The sequence below is a fragment of the Pholis gunnellus genome, assembly GCF_910591455.1.
Source record: "Pholis gunnellus genome assembly, chromosome: 23".
Classification (NCBI taxonomy): domain Eukaryota; kingdom Metazoa; phylum Chordata; class Actinopteri; order Perciformes; family Pholidae; genus Pholis; species Pholis gunnellus.
In genome coordinates this window covers 6,907,703-6,934,820 of record NC_136550.1, presented here as the reverse complement: position 1 = coordinate 6,934,820, position 27,118 = coordinate 6,907,703, and the positions used below count along the sequence as shown (strand labels likewise).

General features: G+C 47.6%; 1 protein-coding gene across 2 annotated transcripts; it reads left to right on the top strand.

Annotated features, from left to right (window-relative positions):
• The first annotated feature begins 1,300 nt into the window (after positions 1–1,300).
• LOC306714742 (regulator of G-protein signaling 12-like) lies at positions 1,301–27,118 on the top strand. Of its 2 annotated transcripts, XM_079184866.1 has the most exons (17): positions 1,301–1,425; positions 2,352–4,234; positions 5,864–5,956; positions 17,883–17,904; positions 19,690–19,859; positions 20,847–20,939; positions 21,321–21,464; positions 22,056–22,238; positions 22,354–22,504; positions 23,067–23,164; positions 23,389–23,574; positions 23,738–23,811; positions 23,929–24,055; positions 24,489–24,585; positions 24,774–24,832; positions 25,297–25,408; positions 25,604–27,118. In XM_079184866.1, the coding sequence occupies exons 2-17, from the start codon at positions 2,429–2,431 to the stop codon at positions 26,182–26,184; spliced, it is 3,996 nt and encodes a 1,331-aa protein (XP_079040992.1). In that variant the 5' UTR covers positions 1,301–1,425; positions 2,352–2,428; the 3' UTR covers positions 26,185–27,118. The 2 variants fall into 2 exon arrangements, with proteins under 2 accessions (XP_079040992.1, XP_079040993.1); XM_079184867.1 differs by lacking the exon at positions 25,297–25,408 and having other exon boundaries at positions 25,604–25,773.

Genomic DNA, 27,118 nt, shown 5'->3' with positions numbered 1-27,118 from the left:
GTGAATCTTATTTAGCTGCAATAAATACAAAATTGGACCATTTTTGAGTCCACTGACTCATTTTTCTATTTCATATCCAGCAAATTCAGATTGTGCGTCACTGACCACACAGACGGGCTCTCTGCCGGCACACTAATTGGACTGACTTAGGACAAACAAATGACATGCAGTTTACCCGCGGAGGGCATTGTGCTTTTAGGATTAGATAGAGGCCTGTAGGCCAAATGGAGACGGAAACAGAAACGCTTTTTTTTCCGAGATTTCAATGCTAGAATATGCAAAGATGTCCTGTTCGTATGTGCATTTCTGCTGAATAAAAACAACACACAGTCTACCATTATTTATTGTCTTTCATTTTTACTGCAGAGTAGTTATTGACATGGAAATGTACACAGAAGGCATGGCCTGATAGAGCCGAAATGTTAAAGTCTCTGCCTTTCAGCCTATTTTAAGAGGATTTGGAGAAACTGGGGATTAAGTTAGTTTCCTCGCACACTACACCAACTCCATGGAAGTCGCTGCTTCATCAAAAAGGAAAATGCAATACTGTTTGTTCAAGATGTGAAGCAAATATTGCTACCTGTGATCTTGCTGTTTCCAAAAACATAGGAAATAAACAATTCCTTCATGACAAATAGCATCAGGCCATTTATCAGTAATCACATCTTTTATCAAACCCTCGCTCTTGCAAATGTGTTGGCTGCTGCATAATGTGTAATAAAGCCATGTGACAGTGCAACCGTTGCCGCCCTTTGACCACAGAGGTATTGTTTACAGACAAACCGCAGTCAAGTGCTGCTGCTCCTGTGTGGAAGAGGCAGGGCGGGAGAACCACATGCACAGTGATTGGGAGATACTGCAGTAACAGCAAAATCATATAGGTAAGACTAATAATATGTGAGTTTTTTTAATTTATATTGAGAACTTATAAATTGAATGTTTGTGTGCATTTTAAAATGTAACGTGACATATTTCCGGGATGATAACAGAGCATACTTTGGGCTAAATCACACTATTTCCATATATTAAGTGGCGTTGTTTAGTTAAAAAAAACAACCTAAATGCTTTTAAATTAGCTGTATTTGCAAAATGAAGACTGTCAGCAGTCATCACCATCAGCCAATAGCGTCACTCCAAAGGTTTGAATATTGAACGTGACACACGTGGTGATTGGCCAGAAAGGGAGGTCACGTGTTCCAGAGACGTTACGCTGTCATGGTTACACTGAAAGACGCTTTGTGATCTCCGCCTCGAGCGAATGGAGGGCAGCGAAGCTCGCGCGCGTTCCCATATGGACTACTGAATCACGGCAGGGAAATAAATAAAAAAAATGGACGTTTTAAAGTGAAAATGTAAACTTTTTGGCCGTTAAGCAGCGTTAAACCCGAGGCAGCGTTTGTGGATCTGTTCACTCCCGTAAAAAAGGTAATTAAAAAGTTAGTCCTCACGCAGCCTCTTCGTGGCGATAGTTTTGGATTTGGCGTTAAATGCGCACGTAACATCATGTTTTTTTATTATAATTAATACAAAATAAAAACAACAACACAAGGCTTCGTGTTTCCGGAGATTCACATGTTTAACCTGTGCGGTCAGCAGAGTATTGGAACATTTATTAACAGTGGCTGACCGAAACCAAAGAGTCTGGCTCTCGTTTAAATGTTGCTGTGAGTAGAGAGCCAGCTGGCACTCTGTTTTAGGGGAGTGGGTGGAGGAGGGGGGGGTACTAGGCAAGCTGTGTGTGCCTTATCTCTGACAGATAATTGCTTAAAAAGGATTGATATCAGTGTTTTATTTGGTTTATAATTTACTTCAGTATGAGTAAGACAGAGCTAGAGCAACACCCTGCCCTTAATGTGTAAAGTGTATTTGTATGTTTTGATTTTTAACCAAATTGTCTCAACAAGAATTATTATTTAAGTGTACATTTTAAATTTGAACTGCACATAGTTATTATACTGTGTAATCTAGAGAATGGATATTTTGATAAATTGGGCATTTAGCCTCTCAAAAGTAAAGATGGTTTTTATGTTGTGTCAAATGGCTGTAAACTAAATATCTTTGTTGTTTGGACATGATATCAGGAAACTGTGATGGGTGTTTTTTATTACAATTTGACAAGACTCAATTCAATGCCGTGGAATTTGACAGATTAAGAGATAATAAAAATAAGTGTTGTAACCCTAATTTAATGCTTCCAATTAGTATTTCACCACATGTCTCTGTTGAGAGCAACTGAACTATTGCGTGATAATACTTCTGTTCTTCTTTCTTTTTGTGGGTATAATTTCATGTACGGCAAACAAACTGCTTTTAAAGCGTCTTCCTGTTTTTTTCCCCACTTTGTTTTGTAGGATGACAACAACACAATAGTGTTGTCAAACCCACTTCAGTTCCAACTCGCTGGATCTCACAGCACCCTACGAGGAAGATGAGGATACAGGGACAGCCCGAGGGCGCGAGGAGGCGTCTGGATTTAAGCGCGGCCGGTGAGCTGAGGAGCGTGGAGGTCACCCGCGGTCGGGCCGGGTATGGCTTCACTATTTCGGGACAGAGGCCGTGCCTGTTGAGCGGCATCCTGGAGGGAAGCCCCGCGGACCTGGTGGGACTCAAACAGGGGGATCACATAATGGCCATCAATGGGAACGACGTGTCCACCGCTCCGCATGAGACCGTGGTGCAGCTGATTGGCAGCTGCACGGGACCCTTGCAGATGGTGGTGCTTGCTGCGAGCCGAATCATGGGGAACCCCATTCTCAATGACGCAAAGTTTGGGATCGGCCCGAAAAGTGGTGTTTTCCAAAAGGCAGGTGTTCTCCGCACCATCTCGCACGATTCGAGTAACTCCCCCTTTAGCTCGAGTCGGGCCAGCGGCGCCAAACAGAGGCCGGTGTCCGAGCCCGATATGTCGCAATGGTCGCAGTGGGGTGGGCAACAGTGGAACTCTCTAGCTGAGCAGCGAAAGGAGGGAACTCCCAGAGCGGGGGACACGGACTCCGTGTTTACGGACACAGAGGAAGCTAACTCAGACTGGAGTATGTTAAACATGACCTTGGTGGTGGGCTACCTGAGCTCCACCGAGCTGATTTTAAACACCACCGAATCGGAGGAGGACTGTTTGAAAGCCATCCGGGAGCGAATACGGTTGCTGGGAACGGAGCAGAACACCCATACTCTGGTGATGATGAAGATCATGTTCGACTGCATCCGACTCTGTGACGACGCCGGAGCTGTTCTGGCGGCGTTGCCCGCCGAGAACCTAGTTTTAGGGGCCGTGTGTGCTGAAGACCCGCGTTTTCTATGCCTGGTCACTACAGCGCATATAATCGATGGCCGCGTGCCCGAGGACGGGCCTCTGCGGGCCTCCTGCCACGTGTTCTTCATCGACCCAGAGCTGGGAAATCATGACGACCATATTGGCATTGCCGGACGCTTTGGCTTCGACTGCACTCCCGATCCAGATGCCTTGGGCTGCCTGGAATTCCCTCAGACTCCGCCAGATGTTCTCCACTTCGTCACAGTGCTGTACAGTGACATGGGGGAGGCCGTGGAGAGGCTTCGATCCAAACTGGATATGGAGACTCAGCAGCAAGCCAAGGAGATCGGCAGCGCCGGCAAACAAGGCAGCGCCAGCAGCAATGGGGACAGTGGGATTGGGAATGCGTCGCCCCCCGAGGAGAGAGCGGACAGGGATTTCCCTTCTGCCATCCGAAACCACCCTGGAGCCCACCTCCCCAGCTGTCCATGGGATTATCCCCGGGCTGAAGACCTCACCCCAATAAACCTCTCCAAGAACGGGCAAAAACTGAATCCGGAGAACAGTGCCGGCACACATTCCCTTTCAGAGTCCCTACCTGGCCCCGATTCTCTTCACAGCTTTTACGGAGGTCCTCCACCCAGACTCGAGTTCCAGTTCAAGCCCCCGCCGCCTCCCCTGCCTCCTCTGAGCAAAAAAGCAAACTTCTTTGGAGACCCTCTCAGAGGGAGCCAAAGGTGGTTCTCAAAGCCAAAGTGGTCTAAAGCCCTGAGCGGTAACCCTGAGCCTCCGGTGACCAGCAGCTGGTCCTCCAGCCTCGGCCTGAGCACCGGCACAAATATCCTGCCGCGCCCCATGAACCAGATCCCCTCGGACAGGTACTGCTCAGCGGAGGTCTTGATGCTCTCTCCCAGACAGGAAGGGACCAGAAGGTTTCTTGAGCAGAGAGAGAAACAGCGGAAAGATGACGATACCAAAAATGTAAGTAAGCCCAAAAAAATTACCTTTTAAAACTGAAGTCTGCAATTTTTTGGTCTTTTTATTTTATTTTTTTAGAAGCCTGAAGAGGAAAATTTCAAATTCATTTATATTTTGATTATAGAGAAGGTAAAAACATTTTACCCGTGGCTATTTACCTTAAATCAAAACTTGATTTGTGTGTACTTTTTCTAGATATCACAGGATTTCCAGTACTTGTTTCTGCCCTCATATACAGTACTGTATATCTTTGCATATATTGTTTTTTCAGCCACGTGTTAATGAGAAATCCTTACACCGTGACATTTTAGAGTTCCACTGGCAGCTCAGTCACACCAAGACATCTGTTTCTGTACTTCATTCATGTTCAACACGGCGACACAGGAAGTATTAAATGGTCAGACGGAGTTGGCTCTCCAGACACTGGGGGGGTGGGGGGGGGGGGTGTTAGCGAGCCTGTTTTTTTGGTGGCACCTATACAACGAAATACAACACACCTTTTTTAGCAGTCAATTGGTGCTGAGTGTGAATTGAACTCAAGAAAACACCTGTTTTTAAGTCAATGATGTCATTGTCATCGACAGGCAGAGAGAGGGATTTTTAATGCAACTGTCCTTTCTGCCCACAAGATGGCCCTGTGCATCCACATAGTCCCGGAAATGAGGCTCCCCGAGGAAATCCCTGATGTGTACGCAGTATCTCAGAGTTTATTTAACTCTCTCAGCCAAGGGGATGAATGCAATTAGTTATTAGACATGTATGCAAACATGCCAAACAGCTACAAATCAAAAGTCAGGTCATTTTTGGCCCAGTTAACCTACGGTGATCTCTTAGTTTTGCTCCTCTGTGACTTATTTACTCCAGTTTCTTTTAAATTCTTCTTCTGTGTTACTCAACTTGCAGGTGATCGTTTCCTCTCTTCATGTGCTAGTTTCCAGATGTTGGTTTAACGTCCAGCCAATTCCGTGACATGTGTTTTGATGTGGCCGTGCGTGTTCTTGTAAACAGATGTTTATCTCCTTCCCGGTCTATTTTCTTCTTCTCATTTCTGCCACTTATTGGCGTTTTCTGCCTCATTCAAGCAAAGCCTTTTAGCAGTATTTATAAATCAGAGGCAGATTGTGTCCTGCATTAGTTCTGAAAGGAGACGATCTTCCACAGGAAGCCGGGCAAATTACAGGGTAGAGCCCGCATGTCATGCAGCGGTAATTATCTGCAATTCTTAAAGTCTCCTTCAAACATCAGACTTCGTCTCTCCAATCATAAGAATAGAGGCGGTTGGCGAAACTGCTTTATCTTCTCTAAAGTGACGATAGGCAGAAAACTATGTTCTGTCTGATCTCTAATAGGGTAGACTGTGAAAATAGTGCTGTGTCGTTACTTTTGAAACAGGGTTGTAGTAGTTCAGGTAATAAATAAGGTTACATGTAAATGCAGAAGCTCTGTAGGAAATCTGAGGTTTGCCGAGCTGATAATCTTTGTTAATTCATCCAGACCAGTACTGACAATACACTTTAATTTAATGAAATTGATTTGAATTGAATTTCCTTTTATTCATAATGAAGTACAAGGATAAGTGTGAATATGCTGTCTATTGGTCTTTGCTCATCTGTTACTCCTTCATTGTCACAGGGCTCCAGGTTTTGGGGTCTGGGTGTTGCTCGGGCCTCCAAACGCCGCTCCTCCAAACGCATGAGCTTGGCACGATCACTGGACGACCTCGAGGTAGGCGACGGCGTTTTATTCCTTCTTCTTTTACTTTCCTCAGAGGTTTATCTTCTGTATTTTATTTACTTTTCTTCATTCATATTTGAATCGGAACATTCATACATTCAAAGCTTTTAATATGATTCATTGTTATGTCTTCCACAAAAGCTGGAAAATCATCAGCGTGTTTACAAGTGGGTCTGCTCCCTTAATGTGGACGTTCAGTTGACCCCCCCCTCCCCCCTCCCTCCTCGTTCTCATGCTGCTCCACTTTCAGCTCTGTTTCAACCTTTCATTTCCGCCGCCTTGAACTCTGCGTTTCGCTGCTAAACTTGTGGCACGGGGCGGCTCACAAAGTGGTCTTTGTGTGCGCACCAGAGGCGCGGCCCTGTTTGTTTGGCCCTCGCTAATGAGCACTGCTGCGCGACCCAATATGTCGTGCTCACATTCTCTCATGTTAATGTCGCCGAGGAACTCTTTCTCTCTCTCTCTCTCTCTCGCTCGCATGCGGGCATTACTCATCATGCACACTGATTCATACTCGCACACACACACACAAAAAAAAAAAAATCATCCTACATGTCATAGCTGCTCTAAAAAGCACACGAACAACAGACCGAATGCTGCGTTGTATAGAGCGGTCATGGACCACACATTGTACTCAGAGAGTACACTTCTCTGCCTCACACTTCTTATGTGGAACTATTATTCGCTGAACAAAATAGCAGCGGCTGGACCTGAAAGCAGGTCGCTTTCACACTTGGTAGTAATTGTGTTGAGTTCTTCGTTACGCAATGTGTGTACAAACCTTAGACTTCACACACCTACTCTATCAGGAGCTGCTATGACACCAACGGGGAGAAACAGAGTCTATTGTGTTTGTCTCGTATCAGTCATGTCTAAAGAAACAAAAAAACACACTGGCCTCTCTGCATGCAAGCATTATGGGTAACGTGACGTTATCAAGTGCCGACATGTTGGCTGCCGAATGAAGACGGCTGAGTTTGGCTGATGCTCCTTGGTGTGGGTATAGCACCGTGTTTCTTTTGATGACCAGCAGAAGAATGCTTAATTGTCTGGAAAAAGCCACTTTTTAAAAAAAACAACCTGAATAGGAAATCCATTTCCATTGTAACAGTGGAACACAGTCACTGCTGTGCAAACAGAGTTGTCTGCTGTTTGTTTTTGCACAGAGCCGTATCGACTTGGGAGTTGTTGGGAGGGAAGAGAGGTAGACGTTCAATTTCCCCACCAGACAAACCGCTTGGATAAGGGTCCCTGCAGTGTGATTCTCAAAGAATCATAACCAACATAATGTCCTCATCTGGACATGTTTCTGTTGAAGGTGCGTACGGGTGGACACCATGTAATGATATAACGGCAACAGACAAACGCGCAGATTGTCGCACTGATCTGATTAGCTGATATCTGGAGATAACATCCAAGAAGTCAGATGAATCTGTTCTCGTTCATCCGGCTCAATAGGAGTTCAGACTGCATCGAATCATCAAGAACAGTCATTTTTTGACCCCGTGCAGTTTTCAGTCATGGTATAGGGCACCACAGGGGATGTTTTACGGTCAATCAAAGGCCACATTTGCCCCCCGGGGCTCTTGTTTCAAAGGCTGAGCTTTACCCTGGGTTCATGGTCGAGAGATCCGATGGTGGCAAACCAAAATGGCATTAGCAAGTGTGTCGTTACGAAGACTCACACATGTAGAAGTTGCTGGTTTTACTTGGGCAACAGATCTGGCGAACGTCTCTCTGAGGAGCCTTTGCGTCAGACAGGAGACGGCTGAGCTGCTGACCTCAAGTGACTCCTTGCTTCTACATATTCGGCGTGTGCGAGTACGACCTTGAGGGGATGAAGTGGTCCCTTTATGGTCTGCCTAACTTGTGTGTCGTTGGGAAGGATTTTCTGAGGGACTGTCCTCATGGCACAGAGGTTGTTTTGACGTGTGTGATGCACGCTGGGCTTTGGTAGTCTGATCCCCTTATGTTGGGGCATGTTTAAGAATGTGCTGCTTTGTACCTGCTGGTCTTACATCCACGCGGAGCTCTGCTGCAAATCGCCCCCCCCCCCCTTCATCCCAACACAGCCACTGCGAGCCAACTTCTTCCTCCTGCACGTGAACACATCTTTCGTCAAAGCACGTTGTTTCTATTCAGGCATAAAGTGCCTGCTGGGAGAAACATTTGGGGCACCTCTTCCTGCTCTCCGTGAGTGTGAAGTTTCTCCTCTCCTCTTAGGTGTGGAGACATTAGCGGCTCTTGTTTGCACGCCTGCGGGTAATGGATCTATCTTGTGGGCGTAGCAGGAACCAAGAGAAGGCATGAAGACAGAGAGGGAAAGAGGAGGGAGAGAGAGAGCGAGAGAGGGAGGGAACCGGCAGCAGAGGAAGAGAGAGAGAGAGAGAGAGGGAGCTTTTGAACTCCCAGTAGCTGTCAGGATTTTTTCGGCTCTCCTGCGCGCGCTCTCTCCTCTCTCTGCACCCGCAAACGCCGTCCTCTCGCACACACACACACACACACGCGTCGCCGGAGCACCAGCGGATGGACCGGTTTACACGCAGCAGGCGTGCGGAGCAGCGCTGAGTGGACGAGCCAGCGGAACGCGCGCGCCCAGCGGCATCCATGGAGCAAACTTTGACCCTCGGCTCTGTAAGTCTTTGCCAGGAAATCCCGGAGTCTTTATTATTATTTCATTTTTGTGTCTGTCTCCGCTTCTCCTCCTCCTCCTCCTCCTCTTGTTGTCTTTAACCGGTGCCATCCCCATCCTCCCCCTGCGTCTCCGTCTTTGGGCTCTTTGTAGCTCCTGTTGTAGCCCCCTTTTTTTTTTTTGGAGCGGCATACAGTGGTTAGCTTGTGCGGTCTGTCAGAGGAATGTTTTCACCAGAGCCAGCTGAACTCTCATGTGCTGCATGACACACACACACACAACACACTGCGTGGCTCTATACAGCAAAAAAGAAAATGTGGTCTAGCGTCTATATCAGGACGCGCGCTGACTTTAAATTAGACCGCCGCACTAAAAAGGTTTTTTTTGGGAAGTGACCCGAGATTGTACTCCCAAACTGCACACCGAGGGTCGCTTACTGGGTGAAGTGTGCTCTGTTGCGCTCGCCCGGAGAAGGGACTCGTTTTGCCATCACTCGGTGGCATTAAGGAGCAGTTAGGTCCAGTGCGCGAGGGAGATCAGAGGTCAGGTGGAACTAAATTCTCCTGCATTGTGTTTTTTTTTTTTTTTTTTAGGGGGATCGCGTAATAGCCGCAGTTTTAGTTTGAACTTGAAATGGTTGCCTGTGGTGTTCAACTTGCCTCTCTCTGCCCCTGTGCAGGCATGTCCTCGCTCTGATCTCAAACAGATCCGTCTTCTGGTGTCTGCATGACTACTGCATGATCCTCGGGTTGCTCATGTATGTTTCAACCAAACAGCCGTGCAGTGTGTGTGTGTGTGTGTGTGTGTCCACGTCAACCCACCCCATATGTTCCTCCCATAAGTTGAATCATCATTATTATTAATATTCTCTTAAAGCTGCTAAATTTAGATGCCGTGTATACTTCATCGTGTGAATTCTTTTTTTCGTTGATGCGGGTGTAATGATATGAGAAGATGAGCAGGAATATGTGCGTTCCTGCAGGATTAGCCGTAGAGAGGCACGGAAGAACACGACACACTTTTATCTGGCTGACATCACACGGCCGGCTGTGGAGTGTGGGTGGACAGTTGCGCTCAGCAAACGTGTCCTCGGGCTACCAGCATAGAACGCAAAGAACCAAAACAGCCCGGCTCTTTCCTCTAAATGTCTCCGGCATGATTCCGTCTCTTCCTCTCTTCTCCCGCAATTGCAATCAAGTCTCTCTCCAAACCCACCGACTGGTAAACAAAAAGCTGTGTAGTAACGCAACAAAACTTAGAATAGAAGTTGTTTTTAACAGTCCAGCTGCTCGGCGTATGAATATGCAAACAGCCAATAACCAGATGTGGCTGTGGTTGCTGAGTTTGCCGTCTGACCCCCCCCCCCACAAAAAAAAACGTGACCACGGAAAAAATACCCGGCCCTCCTCGCCATCTCTGGACGGAGACGCTGTGACATCATCTGTCGACATTCAGGGTTACGATGTATACACAGCATTTCATCATCCCGTGCTGATTGGCTATAGGAGGGGGGGAAAAAGACGGCCAAGTGTAATACGCAACCTCTGGGGGTGATTCACTGTTTACCTTCCTCCATCGTACTATTATTATTTCTCTGCCGCACTGAAGGGGAATCTGCTGCCAAGGGTGTGGAGGGTTGCTCAACAAGGAACGGCTTCAGAAGTGCCAAAGTCTTGTATCACCTCCCTGGAAACAGTTTGGACACGTCTGGGAAGCGGCGGGCCGCTCGTTCCTTGCTCGACTCTTTGCCTCGCACCTGTAGCTCGGGCGGCGCTTTAAGTCGTTTTCGTAGACGTTGAGCAAGACTGCTCGTCTTGTTTGAACTGGAGAGGATTGCGCCGAGGCTCGGAAAGTGAATGTAGTCGGTGTGTTTTTTTTTTTGTTGGCCTCGTGTCGGCGCAGAATTAGGCCAAAGCCTTGTCTACTACTTACTGTGGAGTTCATACACATGGATTGTCGGGTGCAGCCCGGCGTTATTGCTCTATTTCGGAAGTCAAAACACCAACTTTTCCCCCGTGATTTATTCCCATAACATAGTCCTCAATATCAAGAAATGTGATCTATCTGTTTATGTAGCTTGGTTATTGCATGACCTCACTGCTTTGCGTGGAGTAAACTAATACACATTGTTCATGTGTTGACCTTCCCCGTGTGTCCTGGTATTTCTAAAGGAAGTAGATAAGATGCAAATCACGCAGCGCTATGCCAGCGTCCTTTCATGAAATATTTGTTTGAGCGAAAGGTGACCAGCACATGTAGCACATATGATAATTTTAAGGAAAAGATGCAGATGCTGTGTACATTGTGTGAAGAGAAAGTGTTCTCATGCACTTGTCGCCGTGCCAAATACCCACGGAGACAAAATGCCATCATATAGCGCTCCGCCTAGAGGGATAAACTCTTTTCCTGTCTCCCTCAATAAGCTCAGGTTCCCTGCATGACCAGAAGGATTAACAGTAGGGGGTGTAAGGTCAGCGGGACTTACACAGGAAGCGAACTATCATGGCGGTCCTTTGTCATCGGCAACATTACAGCCTCGTGCACTTCCAGGAGGCAGGTATTCGTTTATATCGCGGCCTTGTCGGCCACACAACGACTGTAGCCAAGCGCCCAGACTTTGTTCAAAACACGGCGCACCGGGCTTTCGTGTAAAAAACCTCACAGCGCTAATTACAAGTGTCGGGTTTCAGGATGGAAAGTCCATTTCGGGTGTTTTTTTACGGAGGAGAAAGAGAGCAGCAACAGGGTGTGGTGGTATCTCATGTGGTTTAGCCACCCCGAGCCCTCCAGGCTCATGTGAGCGCAGCAGCCCTTTCTCTATGGTGGTAAACTGAGATGGGAGGGGTCGTGGTCACTGGTTCCACTGGTTTCCCTCTCTGACGTTATTCTATTTTTGTTTAGCTGTGCCTTGTACATTTTAAATTGTATTGTATTTGTTACCAGCATTCCCCTCCGACCCAGCATTCCTTTTTTTTTCGCTACTCCAACGATAACGGCGTGTTTTCCACGCATGCTTTCAGGCTTCTTGAAAACACGGGAGCGTTGACGCGAGCTGTACAGGTTCAGGCAGTGTTTACAGAATTGACATTGTCGTCACGAGCTGGGAAAGACGCATTCTGATATCAGCTTTGCGAGAAGTAGAGCAGCTGAGTGGGGGGGGGGAAAGGTAAACATCTCCATCCAGAGGAATGCTAGTACTCCCTGTCAGCAACAAGTGGTGAACACACACACACACACACACGCACACACACACCGGCAGCACTGAACAAATCATAGTAATGCCACTTTAATCCAGACAGGAGCAGATCCGTACCCATCTGCTGCCGTGGCTAACCGGTTAAAGTTGGGGAACAGGCAGTAGATTTAGCGCTGATGAGGGGGATTAAGAGATGAGACGCATTGTGGCGATGGCCTCTGTTTGCATGCAAATCGCTCGTGTCTTTTAAAGGCATTGAGAACATCCCATTTGTTGGCTGAGGGGGGATTACACTTAAAAGTCTGGAGTGTTTATGGCCCGAGGGCCAGACATGTATCCACCCAGCATCATTGTCAGGTTTGAGTCAAGATCTTTGTATTTGATTTATAGAAACCCTTCTTTTACTAGATTTGTGTGTTTTTAAAAAAAAAATTAAACTCAGAAACAACTTAAGTGTTTGCGTCCCACTCGCGTCAGCTCCTGGGACACGGTCACATCTGTTCGCATGGACAGCGTGACAAGATTTTACACCTGAATTTGTGCACTGTGGGGCAATAACACCATTACACTTTGTCTCAAAATAAAAGCCACAATGCCCAAATCGCATGCCTTCTACTGTCCCCTTGTTTTCGGTAAAAATCAAATTAAAAGTGACACTAAATTAGATCATAATTTAAGTGAAGTTAAATTACACCGCTGGCGTAATTTCAGAGGCTCTCGTGTCAAAAATAGGATTTCCCGACGGAGCGTGACCGTGAGTCACATGCTGTTGTCTGAAGGGACTCAAAATCACTGCCCTTGATCTATGGACATAATACACATAGGAAATCTAAAGGGACGCTAATTATGCTCGTGTTGTTTACCATTCCTGACCGCCTCGTATCACACAAGCATGCTGACCTCATCGGATCCTTGCTAATGCGATTGTGCGACAGATTTGCTGCGACAAACAAGATTCCCCCCCCACAGTAAGAACGCCGGATCCTCCTTAACCTCCGAAAATCAAACACCCGGTTGTCTGACTGCGTCTATCTCCGCTCAGATACTGTCTGGGCGGGGGGGGCAGTGTTTCATAATTCTCTACGTCGGTCTCTCTCGCTCTCTCTCTCTCTCTCTCTCCCTCACACACTCCTTGCTTGGTTGGGAATGAAATGTCTCCTCCGTCTTATCAGTCACCGCACCCTCGCCCCCTTTCTGCCTCAAAAGGGAAGTTGCCGCCAATGCGAGGCTGCTCTCTTGATGTTATTGTCAGGGGAATAGTTTGTCGTCTGCCGCAGATAGCAGGCCGAGATTATTTTCCCGGCCTGCGCCTGGTGGAGAACTTGACATTCAATTAGTTAGCTCTTGTGACGAGCGGCGCTCCCCTGTCCAGGAAGCGTTTTAACGAATTGATTAAAAGTCAAGTGGAGGCTCGGAGCTTTTGTGTGGCAGCAGACTCTTCAGTGAGCGACCCCTTGGTCTGAAGAGTTCCAGCATGCTTTGCTCTTCGTCATGTGCTCGCCTGGCTGCAGTGGGCGCTCTGCCTCAGGGAGGTCAAAGGGCAAAAGTGCAGGGCTGAAGTAGACCGTTGGACCCGGTGTGTTTGAAGCATACGGAGGCCTTTCACCACGCACATATGACAAACATCCCATTTCCAAAGTGATAGAATCTGCCACGAAAGCCTCGCCGTTAATAAACACCATATCTCCTCCATTATTCAGGCAAAATTGGGACGAAGGAATGCTGGCTCATGTGCCTCGGGAAGACCTCCGAATGAGCCACCATCGCTTCAAGAATAACCGTTCGTCCAACAAAACAGTCGGCGTGCTGATTGTAGAGATTTGCCAGAAATGTGGAAGCGCAGTGCTGCAGCGGAGGCAATGAGTGAAGCCAGAATTGGTTGTTTTTTTGCCGGCACATCAGATAAATTGCTCGAGGAATAAACACCAATAGACGTTGTTAAAGTCGGGGGGGGGGAGCGGGAGCGGCGCTCTGTGACGGCGGCTAACGAAGCGCCGAGTTCAACTCGTGGGCGAGCAAACTTTTTATTTTGATTCGGCTAAAATTCATCTGGTTTCCATTTTAAACTGACTAAAGAGGGAGAGAGAGAGTGCCCCCGACTGGAAACAGAAGGGGGGGGGGGGGGGCACTGTGGTTTGGACATGGCCAGTGTGTGTGTGTGTGTGTGTGTGTGTGTGTGTGTGTGTGTGCGTGTGTGTGTGTGTGAGGGGAACAAAAGGGGGGAGGTTAATTCATGTGATTCCTTCATGCCACTGTGGCAGAGGAGGCTGTATGTATTGTCGGGCGCGTTGCCATGGTAACAACAGCGGAGTAAGGAAATCGTTCTTTCCTCCTTCTCCCCCCTCCCTCCCTCCCTCTCGTCCTCTCTCTCACTCTCTGACTTGTACAGACATGGTTTGCGGAGTTTTGGGTGGGGAATGTTCAGGTATGCGTTCTCACACACACACACACACAGACACACACACACACAAACACACACACACACACACACACACTCTGTCTGTGTGCTGCTGGTGTAGCAGACTGTGGAACAATGAGTCTCAAGAAGAGACTTTCCTTCAAGAGGACTTGGAACTTCAACACTGTAAGTAAACTGTGGTTTGCCCAGCGAGCCTCCTCTTCCTCCTCCGTACGAAGAGACTCCTTTTTTGTTCAGTCAGCTGCTTTTCTCATTAATCTCCCTCGTTGCTGCTCGCCTCTCTACCACTCAGGACAGCTGTCTGAAGCGGTGGGGGACTCGCGGTTGTTTGTTTGCGGGATGCTAGAATCAGCCTTGAGTTGTGTAAAAGTTTAGAAGAGGCTTTTTTTTTCCTTTTTTTTTTAAATCTGACTGTGGAGTGTGGAGCAGGGCACATCTCAACCCAGTTTGTGAGGGAAGGAACATGCCGAAACAAGCCCAAAAGGTAATAGAAATCCCTTTTTGAAAGATCAGAAGTATTGTTTAATGGGGGACATTGTGACATAAATGTGGCCTATCCTTGATTTGACACCAGTGAAAGTGTGCTTGTGTCGCGGGGTGGCTCACTTCAGAGATCACACATGAATCTGTCTTGGTGGGATCATCTACGTTCCTCCAGCATGTGGCGTCCCGGGATGCCAGACTGTGTGGCGTGGGGGCCGTACCTCACTAAAGCTGGGAGAGTATTTTCCAAACCGGAGAGCCAGAGCCAGATCCTGCTCCGTCGCTGTGACTTGGAATTGCGATGTTTTGTCCATTTGGTTGATAACAACCTCACGTGGACCGCTTTCAGAGGGGACTCCAGCTGTGAAATGGGATCTCTGCATGATCAGGATCAAAGCGGGTCTGTCGCACCGCAGAGCCACCCATGGTGGAGCCAGCTCGTCACCAGAGGCGTCAACAGAGGAAGGTGGACGAGAGGTGACGGTGTGCCTCATTGCAGGGGACTCGTGGGCAAAGGAAGTAATAACAAGTGGTGTGTGTGTGTGTGTGTGTGCGTGTGGTCTCACCGCTGCAGCCTCCTACACACAAACACACACACACACCAGCCACGGTGTACTTTGACAGCCCGACCTGGTCGACTTTTAAAAGTGTGAGGCTTCATCATTATGTCCTTGATTAAGTACTTGATTAGTGTTTATCATTTAGGTTGTTGATCAAGCAAAACAGCCAAATATTTCCAGATTTTCAGCTTTCTATTTTTGGGAAATTTAATGTTTTTGGGGTTTTTGACCATTGGGAACATGCATTCTGTCATTTTTTTTTTGTTTATCTATTATTTGAAAAAACAATAAAATAAATCATGAGCAAATTAATCAACAGTTGAAATAATCATTGGAGAACGCGAGTAGATTTTGAACTAAATCTAAAACAATTCTGTGTAATCTAACAAACTGTGTGGCGTTATTGCCAAAAGCTTCTATCGTTGTATTTCTATACCACAGTAACTGTAAAAACATGTTCACAACAATAGACTCAAAACAATCAAACTAAAATCCGTTCAAAACGGAATATGGCTTTAAGAGAACAATAACTTCAAGTGTTACAATAGAAACAAACCTTTTCCTGCATTATGTGATTGACCGACATTTGAACCGTTCTTCCTCATCTTAGGTTGGTTTTAGAAACCACCTCCTTCACTTTCTCCAACATCACACTAAAATCCCCAGATCACGTGAGAATCGCCACAGCGGTGGAGCTGGTCTTGCCAAATCTTTACCAGTGGACTCTTTTTTTTTTTTTTTTTTTTAGCGTTGCACGGCATGACAACCCGATGTCACAGACTGGTTACAGGATTCTGCAACATTTCCATTCAATGAGACGCCTCTCAGCCTGCACACCAACCCATACCTTCACATTTGTCATCGACATATTTCTCCTCTGACACGAGCATGCGTTAGACGATGAGATATTGCATCAACCCTGTGTGTCCAGAGGCCATTCATGATGATTAAACTCTCCCACTCATATTACATGTCTGTGAATGGGAGGAAGCGGATCTCGATCATATTCGTCACCATAGAAGTCAAATCTGTCCAAAGAATGGAGAGCACGAAATACACCAAATCATAATATTCCAGCCTGGAGACCTTAAAACCAAAGTTTACGTCACGTCGTGTGATGTCTGTCTGGTTCTATGTATTTAAGGTTTGAGGTTTCGCTGTTTTTAGACCCAAAAGGGACGGACAGATGGAGTGGGTGTTCTCTCTGTTCTGTTTGGGCTTCATGTTGGTCCTCCATGATTACTGTACACATGCTAGCCACCACAGAAGGGGGAGGGGGGTGGGGGGGCTTTTGGGTGTTGACGATAGCGGGGTTGGACTCAGCAGCAGCCGAGTTGTAAAGAGGCTGTGACGGACAATTAGTGGTTCAGTGGTCTGTGTCTCATAGAGCTTTTACATGTGATCGCTCCCAAAAATGGAACGGAGCGTCACGTCGGGGCGGCATGACCGCGGTTAGGTTCCCCCGGCCTCCAGACGACCGGTAGCATCAACGAAATAACTACAAAGAACCGGGGCCGCTCCGCAATATGTCATGTTCTTCTTGATCGAGCTGAAAACGAACCAATCGCATTCGCGGCCAACTCACTTTAGTTCATTTCCATTGTGCTGTTTTATTGCAGCTCGACAGTCCAGTATTATGCAACGCCACTAAAGTACAAACTGTATGTACTGCTCGCACCGAGGCACCAGGCTGGCAATAGGAGCCTTGTTTAGACGTTATTATCAGCCTCGAATATATTCACACTTTGAAGTGGCAGCTCAGAAGACACTCTTCTGGAAATAGTCTCCCCTTTTCAGATGAATCCTCCAACGCGCCGTTTTGTTTTGTTCTCGTGTTCTTGGACCAAACCCGAAGATGCGCCTCTCATATCCTCCCCTGCTTTTAAAATACATTTGCGACAGCAGCAACACAGTTTGGGCTTTAAATCTCTCTTCATCAGCCGAACCGAAATGGGATTTTTTTAAGAAAAGCCCCGATGCCGAGGCAGTGATTTCAAACTGAAACGTTGCCACGTGAATGTTTCTTGAGTGGTGTTTTGATTCAGCGTTATTCCATGGCTATAATCGCACCCAATTATGGAAAGTTGTCACCGTTAAATTGTCATGCCCACGAGGGAGGGACTTGTGCCGTTTTCGCCTTTTTATTCATAGCCGTCGACACATGCATGACCTCCTCACTGCTGGAATTAGCAAGTGAAAAGAAGGGCCATTATGGCCAGCGACGGCCTCTCAAGTAGCTCTGCCTTGATGAGCTCTGGTGCTTTGTGACTGCAGTCGGCAGGAATGCACATATTCAGGAGCCTGTGTGTGTGTGTGTGTGTGTGTGGATAGTATAAAGTGAAGGGTGGGTCCTGGTGTGGAGGTGTGAACAGCTGTGTGTGGTAGAGGCCGGGGGTCCACCCACTTACAAATTAATGGTCTTGTGAAAGGACCCAAGATCCAACCCTTTCCCAGTAGCACACACAGACACACACAGACACACACACTCTCACTTAGTAACCACAAGGACACACACCTCAGAGCGACTGGTGGGATGCCTGCTATCACGGCTATCTTCAGTTTCTTGTCTCCGCACAGGAGGTCACGAGGGCAGCCTCTCACTCATGTCTCTCTTTGTTCTCTTTCAGTCGGCTGCTTCCTCCGATGGCGGTGAGTACAATTACCTTTTGCTCCTACTACTTTTAAAAAAAACACTCTTATGGAAGAATCTAAACAGGATTATTTGATGTGAAGCGTGGAAAATACCGCCAGCCGTCGAAGTCAAACTCTTAAAAACAGAATTTAATCACTAAAACTGCGGAGTTGTTTGATGTTTTCCAGCTTGCGGTGCTTTTTTTTTTATTTCTAATTTTCTTCTCTACTCAGAACTCCGTAGTTGCTCAATACAAATGGTGTCATAGAAAGAAGTCAGTGAGGATGATGGACTGTAGGCAGCAGCGGGCCTCATTAACAAAGGCTTTTTTGCTGTTTGGGGTTACAGTCGGGGGCCAGCGTGCACGCCGTCTGGTCCTTCCCTTTTCATTGCCATTTTTTAATAACATTTGCTAAGAGGCTGACCGAGGAAGGGCAGCGCCGCTCCTTTTTCGCCCGTGGATGCGCATCACACACCGTTTGCTTTCCAAAGCCATCTCATTAACTGAGCGCCACACAATGTGGTAAACGCGTCTCCCAAAGCCTCGGCACTAAGACATTAACACCAAGTCCAAACAAATGGCTTGTCCGCAAACTTTAGACAGGGGGACTTCCAGAGGCCCCAGGGGAGCAAATCACACACACACACTAAAGACACACTCATTCAGATGCACTACTGGCTGAGATGCACTGTGTTTTTAAAAAGGTCACGTCGAGGCCACCGTAGTAATATTCTGAAAGACTTGTTGGTGACGTCATGTACTATTTGCAGAGGCTTTTATTCGGCCGCAGTTGAACTGCGCCTATATTTGCAAATCCTCGCCGCTCCTAGTGCGGGCGCATCGACCAGATGAGGATGTGCAGCACTGCGCCTCACTCCAGTTAGCGTACACTCTCCTCCCGACACCCCAACAGCAAAGATGCGCCTCTGTTAGTGCCCGTTTACCGTGCCAACCAGTTGACTCTCAGCAGAATGTGTCTAATATATCTCACTGTGACCCTTTTTCTGTTATGTTTTTTTTTTTTTACTGTGCTTGCTCGGCCCACAGCTCTAAAGTGGCCATCTGCTGCCATGATAGCAGGTACACTGTGCGGGGCCAAAGCCCCCCCCCCCCCACGCTTTAGTTGACCAGCAGCTTCCCGGCTCCTCACCCACTCTCCCTTCCTTGTGTCCTTCTAATCATCCTTGTCTCCTCTGTTTTGTCTTCTTTCATTCTGCTCTCTGTCCTCGCTGAACCCCCCCCCCCCCCCCCCCTCCCTCCCTCCTCTGCGCCTCTCCTACCAAACCGAGTGACATCTGCTGTTTGTCGGCTGCAATCAGATCTGTTAGCCTCGTTCTCCACACGTCCCTCGTAACATATTTTGAACTTTGACTTTCACTTATTGTGTGACATTTACCGGTGGGAGTGAAGAGCCATCAACTCTCCTTTTCGAAATCCCTTGACCTTTACCGTATAGTCTCATCCACTTTCTGTTTGTAATTATGCTTGGAGCAGATACAGGGCACCTCTTGGCTCCCCGTTATGTCTCGATCATTTGACGGCGAGTCCTTCCCTCTCTTAACTCCAACAGGATCGCGGCTTTCATTAGATCGCTGACAACCTCGTATGTCGTTCCCTGCACACAGTAGTTAAATTAGCACCTCAACCCCGAATCTGATGAAATAATGTGCTGTTTTATTGAGCTTTCTCGCTCACACGATCACCAAAACTCATCGACGTGTCTGCTTTTGAAGATATTAAAAAAATCTCTATTTAGGGGCACAACGTGAGAGCCCACTAACCTCTTTCTCCGTCTTTGCAGACTATAGTGGAGTCCAGTTGCAGGGATGCTGCAGCCAGAGCAGCCTGAACAGCAATGGCAGTCTTCCAGGAGCAGGCAGCCTCCGAGGGGTTCTGGAGCAGCGCGTGGCCAGCTGGGCCGCCTGCTTCGAACGCCTCCTCCAGGATCCAGTGGGTGTGCGCTACTTCTCGGTAAGGAAACCAACAAAAAAAAAGTGTTCCTAGATTGATTGAATCCCGTCATACTTAACCGAGAGTGTTGTCAAAACCAGCAGCGTGAAGCGGTCTCGGTGCTTCAGGTGTACGAGTAAAAGAAAGTGGCCGAGCATTTTTATTGATTTTTTAGCTTTTTAATTCTGTTTCTTACTGAAGCCTGATGTTTTACACTTGTTTTACTCGTGCTTAGTGATCTTCCGGTTAGCTGATGCTCGACCGTTAACGGCATAAAAATGTATTTTTGGAGGTCATTTTCTACTCAGTCCGTTATTTGTTAACATCATGACTGTGAAGTTCCACACATACAATACAGGCACACATAGATAAATACAGTATATATGGCAACAAAAGAGGAGAATGAAGAGGAATCTTCATATGTTTTTCTGTGGGAATGTGGCCTTTAGTTTGCATGTTCCACATTTTATCTGAAGTGGGACTTACATTGGTCCGGTCTTGGTCAAGCCTGGCTTTGGTCTTTACTTGGTCTTGGTTCAGGTAGTCTTGACTAGCTTGACAGCAGTTGGAAAGCCCATTTATTTGAATACAAATCTATATATATATATATATATATATATATATAATTTATATAGATTTGGAACAGGTTCAAGTTCAGAACCAGTTCTCAATGTCCAACCTTTCCGAGCACAGGCACCTCATCTCTGTTGCCTCCCACATAAAAGATGTGTCTTTGAATTTTAGCCCACAACACTTTCAGGAGGCTCAACGCTAAGTTGTGGCGTCCCAGAACCACCTCGCTCCTCAGCGCCGATCAGAGCTGCGCGCCTACACTATCCCTCGCCTACACTTTACACCAATCCTGTTCGCAACATCACACCCGATCGTTTTTCTTGCCTCACTACTGCTCTCGACAACACTTGCGCTGGAACGATGAGAGACAGCGAGAGAGAGAGAGAGAATGAGTTTGACATCGTATAGAAACTCTTGCGCCGTGTGACTCCACAGGAATTTCTCAAGAAAGAATTCAGCGAGGAGAACATCTTGTTCTGGCAGGCCTGCGAATACTTCAGTCATGTCCCTGCAGCGGATAAAAAGCAGGTAAGTCCACACAGTATGAGGCAAATCCCATTGCTACAAACGTACACACGGATTGGAATGGTTCCCAACCGACCTGTCGCACAATGCAGGTAAATAAAACCCTCAAACAAAATAAAGTCTGTCTGGCTTCTCCTCTCAGATTTAATATCAAGTGAGCTTTCCTTCCCTCAAGTTGTAGAATTTGAATCATTTTAGCAGCTTGGATGGGGTAGATCAAATATGTCTTTAATTCTCTGTTAGAACCACAGTGATGTAGCCACTATTTACAAAGGGCACATTCAATTACATCTGGATGCTTATGTGATTTGCGTGTAAAATATATCAATATATATATATATATATCTTTAAATTCTCCCGTCATCCAACCTCTCTGTCCTGCAGCTGGGCCTGAGAGCTGGAGAGATCTACAACAGCTTCCTGTCCAGCAAGGCCACGATGCCGGTCAACATCGACAGCCAAGCGCAGCTGGCCGATGACGTGCTCACCTCCCCGCGGCCCGACATGTTCAAGACGCAGCAGCTACAGGTACCAACAAGACAGTCCTAGTAGACATCTTTTTTTAATATTTGCGTGTCTTTGGTTCATTTTAGACTTTCAGATGTATTTACAATGTCCCAAGTTCAACATCACGAATGCCTCAAGAGGGCTTTACAAATCGACACTGTCGACGGAGACACTTCTCTTGACAGTAGGGGGGTTTGGTTCTCATCTAGCCTTTAGTCACTTTGCCCGAGCATATTGGGTTTTCTTCGGTGGCCATCTGGGTTTGTTTACGAAAGGGCCCCGAGCCTTTACGCGAGTGATAAACACAAACTGGCGTACACCCACGGAGGACCTAGCGCATGCTGTACACACTGACACATAGACACGCAGTCAGTGTTCTGTATATTTTCGGGCTGCGCGCGAGCGTGATAAAACGCTCACTTGTTGAGATTTGTCATAACATCAGCTGTAACCATATGTTGACACGAGTAGTTTCTTCTCTCTTGTTTCCGTCTGCGTGTCATTTTCTCTTCCTCGCTCCCTTATTTTTGACCCTCGCGTGCCTCTTTGTGTCTCTTACCTCTCCATCTTTATTTTTGTTTGACTCACAACCGCTCCTCTTTACGCCTGCAGATCTTCAACCTGATGAAGTTTGACAGTTATTCGCGATTCCTCAAGTCCTCCCTTTACCAGGAGTGCATGCGCGCCGAGGTGGACGGCCGACCCCTGCCGGACCCGTACCAGATTCCCTGCAGTCCTGCGCCCTCGAAGCACAGCGCCAGCTCTGACCGCTCGGCCCTCTCCACTCCCAGAAAGGTGCCACTATTGCTTTTTTTTTTCCGACTGTGTCAAAGCCACTGGTCCTCCGCCGCCATTACCGGTACGAGAGTTCAAATCCTTTTTTTTTTGTTTTTGTTCTCCCAACCGACAGGAGGCCAGAAAGCAGAGGTCAGGGAGGTCCCCGAATGAGGAGAGCCGGGATGAGAGCGCTGACAAGAAACGCGGCATCTTCTTCTCGTGGTCGCGCAACAGGAGCTTTGGGAAGGGCCCGAAGAAGAAGGACATAGGAGACATCAACCTCGGTAAGAATCTGATCAACAAGCCCGGTTGCCGTCTGGTTACAGTTTTGAAAGTTTTTTTTTTTTTTTTTTTTTGCCACACACAAACTTCCAAAGTGCTGATGCGTCCTTGAACTAGACACCAAAATCGCTGCCAGCTCCAGGGTCGCCATGAACTCTATGCGGGGGAGGCACGTAGAGGCACAGCTGCTCCGCAGTCCTCAGCCTATTGCATACACAGTCCTGGTACACCGGCAGAAGCATACTTGTTGAAACTCTGGCATGTTGACCCGCCGGAGAGAGTGTTGTCCGCAAAGGGCCGACGTTTTTTAAGGTGGCAAAATACCAGAATGAATTTGATATATTGATTCTGAAACCATCGTTTCAAATTATAGCTTCAAGTTTGTCTCATTTTAAAGACTAAACACTTCATGTTTCATCACAAATGGTGTCATATACGATCGTAAGTTGTAAGTCTGACGCTCGCTTGGTGTTCCACATCGTACGTGTCCTTTAATGCACGCAGTGCGCTGATGTCTCTTATCTGCACGAGTTCATCCTCCTCTGTGTGGGTTTTTTTGTGCAGACTACTGGGGCAGTAATGGGCGGAGGGAGTCCCAGGGCTCCTTGTCGTCCGGTACCAGTCTGGAGATGGCCACTTCCTGCTCTGCCGGCAAGATTGAGGTAAGATTCCTCTGGACAGATCACCATGGCAACACAGAGAGCCCTGGTGTCTGGTGAAGTCATCGTAACAGGTTGTAGGTTGAACAGCCCACTCATTGTTTGCTTATGGGTGGCATAAATCAGAGAGTAAAGAAGAACTAGCTACAATTTCAACTGAATCCGTGTATCATTAACACTTTTAAAAGCCATAATCCAGATCTTTGCTCTTTTTCTTGCTTCCGTAGTCTGACAATCGCCACTCGGTGTGGGAGCGCTCCTCCAAACATTGCAGCGTGGTGCTGCCCAACGGCTCCTGCTCTTCAATCAGCCTTCGGCCCGGTGCCTCCATAAGGGAAGTCCTCCAAGGCCTCTGTCAGAGCATCAGCATCAACATGGCTGCCGTTGACCTCTTCCTGGTGGGGGGGGAGAAGGTGAGGGAGGCCAAACTACCGAGGAATGCTGAAAAACAGCTCCTCTTCACACAAAGCTGAATTCAATTGGAAAGATTTCTAAGGGCTGTACAATGTGTACAGTACGTTTCTTTTTTTTACTGGAGCTTAATGTGTCGCTAATGGGTGGTTTTATTCCTCACAGCCTTTGGTGTTGGACCAAGACTGCATGACCCTCAGCTCTCGAGAGTTGCGAGTGGAGAAGCGGACTTTGTTCAGGTGTGAATAATTAATCAAAAGTTTGCCGGATCTGTCAATTTCTTTTGAAAGCCCCCTATTCTGTCCGTGCTTTCATGTCGGCGCTGACATTTACTCGTGCTCTTTCTCTGCTCCTAGATTGGACCTGGTACCCATTAACCGCTCCGTGGGGCTTAAAGCCAAACCCACCAAACCAGTCACCGAGGTCCTGCGTCCCGTGGTGGCCAAATACGGCCTCCACCTCAGCGATCTTGTGGCCAAAGTAGTAAGTCGTCCCCGGTGGCTACGCTGCCTTAATCTATTTTTTTTTAAAGCTTCCGTGTGTGTCCAGGGAAGCCGCCTGTGTAGTGTGTGACAGTGCCACAGGGTGGAGTATCGTGGTCAGGGGAGGGAAGCCACCGCATCCTTTTCCATCTCTACACGGTGGTTAGCGCCGTGACTCAGCCTCTGAAGATGGAGCGCACAGGGCTATAATTAAGAATGACGACACTCCTTAAACATGCCAACTCCTCCCCTAGACCCCTGCCAGAAGATTTTTATTTTAGTCCTGTGGGTTTTCAGGCATTATAACAGTATTATACAGTAGTCCAGAGCTGAGGAATAGTTTATAAATTAAACTAAGGCTCGTGAATATTTAGACTTCCGCACGACAGGTGGAGATTGTAACGCGTTGACCATCGATTTGTGTTTCGCTTCAGAGCGGAGAAACTGAGCCGTTGGACCTGGGCGCCCCCATCTCGAGCTTGGATGGCCTACGAGTTGTTTTGGATCGAATCGACCCAGCTGCAGGGAAAGGTAAGACCATCAAACAAACCCAAATAAGAACTTATTTCAATTTTAAATGTGAAAAGTTGTTTTTCCTACTGGAACTTGTAAACAACGGTTTCTAAAATGTCCTCTTTTTTTGTCTCATTCTCTCATTAATTTCTCAGCCTGATGATTTATTGTCTTGTACATCTCTCTCCGTCTCTCTTTTCAAACAGACAAATCTAAGTCGTCCTCCCTAAAAAACCACCCTCCAAGTAGAAGTTTTTCTGCGACAGTAAGTACTCCCGACGTCTTTATTCTCATATATATATGTGGCTTAAAAATGTCCCGGTGTGGTGTTTTGTCCCTTTCCGCTGCTGCGCCGCTTACGCAACATCCCACATTCATCCTTATTAACATTTACAAGCTTTAAGTTGGTGGGTTCCCGATTTTCTTTGCATCCCTTAGCCTAACACTGCCTGTGGCTGACTTCACTTGCTCCCTTTCCATGCTTGAGTTACTGCACCGTCTGTAGGCAGATAGCACTCGGTCCGGAACGCGAGCAAGGTCGGTAAAGACGCGGAGAGCCGGCAGATGGACGAGGCTCATCTTTTACACGAGGGTGTCAGTGAATCCGGACACTCTGCTCAGTAGGGTGCTCTGCAGCTCATGCTTAGCCTCGCCTTTATGACCCCCCCATCCCCCCCTCCCCCTCCCCCCATCCCCTAACAGAGTGCATTGTTATTGTTGCATCTGCAGGGAGATGAGAGGTCAACACCAAAGGACTTTTCTCTGAGAGCAAGTGGACCAGACTCGGCACTCCCAGGGGAAAAGAGAAAACAGAAAAAGATTAATATAGATGAAGCTGAAGGTAAATGTCCTTCTTTCTCTCTCTCTCTCTTTGACTTATTGGTGGATTTCTGAGCTTTGCTTTGCTTTTGCTTTCCCCGTCAGGTGTGAGGATGCTACGCTGAATGTTAACACCCTCAACTAATCATTTCCTTCCAGGAGCTCACCGATTTGGAAAGTTTTAAGTGAGGGAAACCCGTTTTGATCTGTGTTGCAGAATTCTTTGAGCTGCTGAGCCGGGCGCAGAGCTCCCGAGCCAACGACCAGCGCGGACTCCTGAGCAAAGAAGACCTGGTGCTTCCCGACTTCCTGCGTCTAGTCCCGCCCACCTCCTCCTGCTCCGCCTCCTCTGACCTGGCCTGCTCCACCCCGGAGTCCCTGAAACAAAGTCGGGAGAACGGCGTCTCCTTGCGGGGGGCCCTCACCGCCGGCCTCCGCTCGGAGAGCCTGGACTCCTCCCTCGGCTCCAGCGCCAACGGACACTCCGGGAGCAGGCGGTGCCTGATGCCCCCTCCTCGCCACCCGACTTTTGGCACCCACCTCTCCCCCATCCCCCGGCCCCTGGACACCCGGCCGATCCTCCGCACCGTAGAGGAGGACGCCCACGGCGACCTGACTCTCGTGGGCGAGGGCGACATCAGCAGCCCCAACAGCACCCTGCTGCCGCCGTCGCCGTTCCCCATGCAGTCCTTCGACAGCAGCCTGACCGAAGCCAACTTCACCCCGCCACCGCCCTGCCCCCAGTCTCAAGACGCGGGTGGAGAGGGAAAGTCCAGTTCAGGTACTTCTACAGTGTAATAAACCAGTGCTCCGTGTGTTTGCGTGTGTGTGGTATGTGCATGCGTGCGTCCCCCCGTCCCCCCTTCCCGGTGGTCTCAACCCGACCACCTTCACCATTAAACTCCCTCTACACTGACTCTGATGCACTTTAATGACAAATTGATACTGACTCTTTCTCAGTTTGCCATTCATTTAAACTGATTTGTTTTTTATTAAACTTAGCAAAGCATGTGTGTGGTTGATCCTCGTTACACTCAGATCTCGTCTTGTAAATACGGATGTGTATATTTTGTTCAGTGAGCAACGTTTACTTGGATGTCACTTCCCACGCCACAAATTGTTGGGTTCGACCACATGACTGGGATGACTTCACTCCAGTTAGATATTCAGTTTATTTCGTAGTTTTGGGCGCATGAGAATGCTGATGTTACTGATTTGCAGAGCTTGTGGAGATTAATAATATATGCACAGCGCATAGAGATTCATGAACGATATTCGACAGCGCTGCGGTCGGTGAATTGAGAACAACTGGAAGTGATGCGATTTAGCAGCTGTGTGTTTCCTGGCATACGGGTTCATTATGTGCAATTAGAAAAACATGGTAGCAAACCAGACCCATGAAATTGTTTTACAGTGTTGGACCTGTGGCTGCTGACAGTACAATATAAATACTGTGTTCCTCTCCATCCCACCATCTCAAGTTAAGAGCAATTCAACAATGTCAAAAAGCTTCTTTTTTTTTTTTTTATATCTCTCAAACCGGTGAGTCATTAAATGGTGTCGGCAAAATTGAGCAATGGCGAAAAATAATTAGTCACCAAAGGACAAGTGCTCCTTAGCGCTGGTGACATTGTTGAATTGCCCGTCATCCTCTATCCGGGTCATTCACTCCCTCTCACTAGATGCCTGTTGTAGATAATCACTGCCAATAAACTCTGTACCTGTGATTGAG

Excerpts from the sequence above, each read along its gene's own strand:
- LOC306714742 (XM_079184866.1), top strand. The coding sequence starts at position 2,429 with ATGAGGATACAGGGACAGCCCGAGGGCGCGAGGAGGCGTCTGGATTTA. Across the intron at positions 17,905-19,689 it reads GGCTGCTTCCTCCGATGGCG|ACTATAGTGGAGTCCAGTTG; the intron begins GTGAGTACAATT and ends CCGTCTTTGCAG. Across the intron at positions 20,940-21,320 it reads CTGCAGCGGATAAAAAGCAG|CTGGGCCTGAGAGCTGGAGA; the intron begins GTAAGTCCACAC and ends TCTGTCCTGCAG.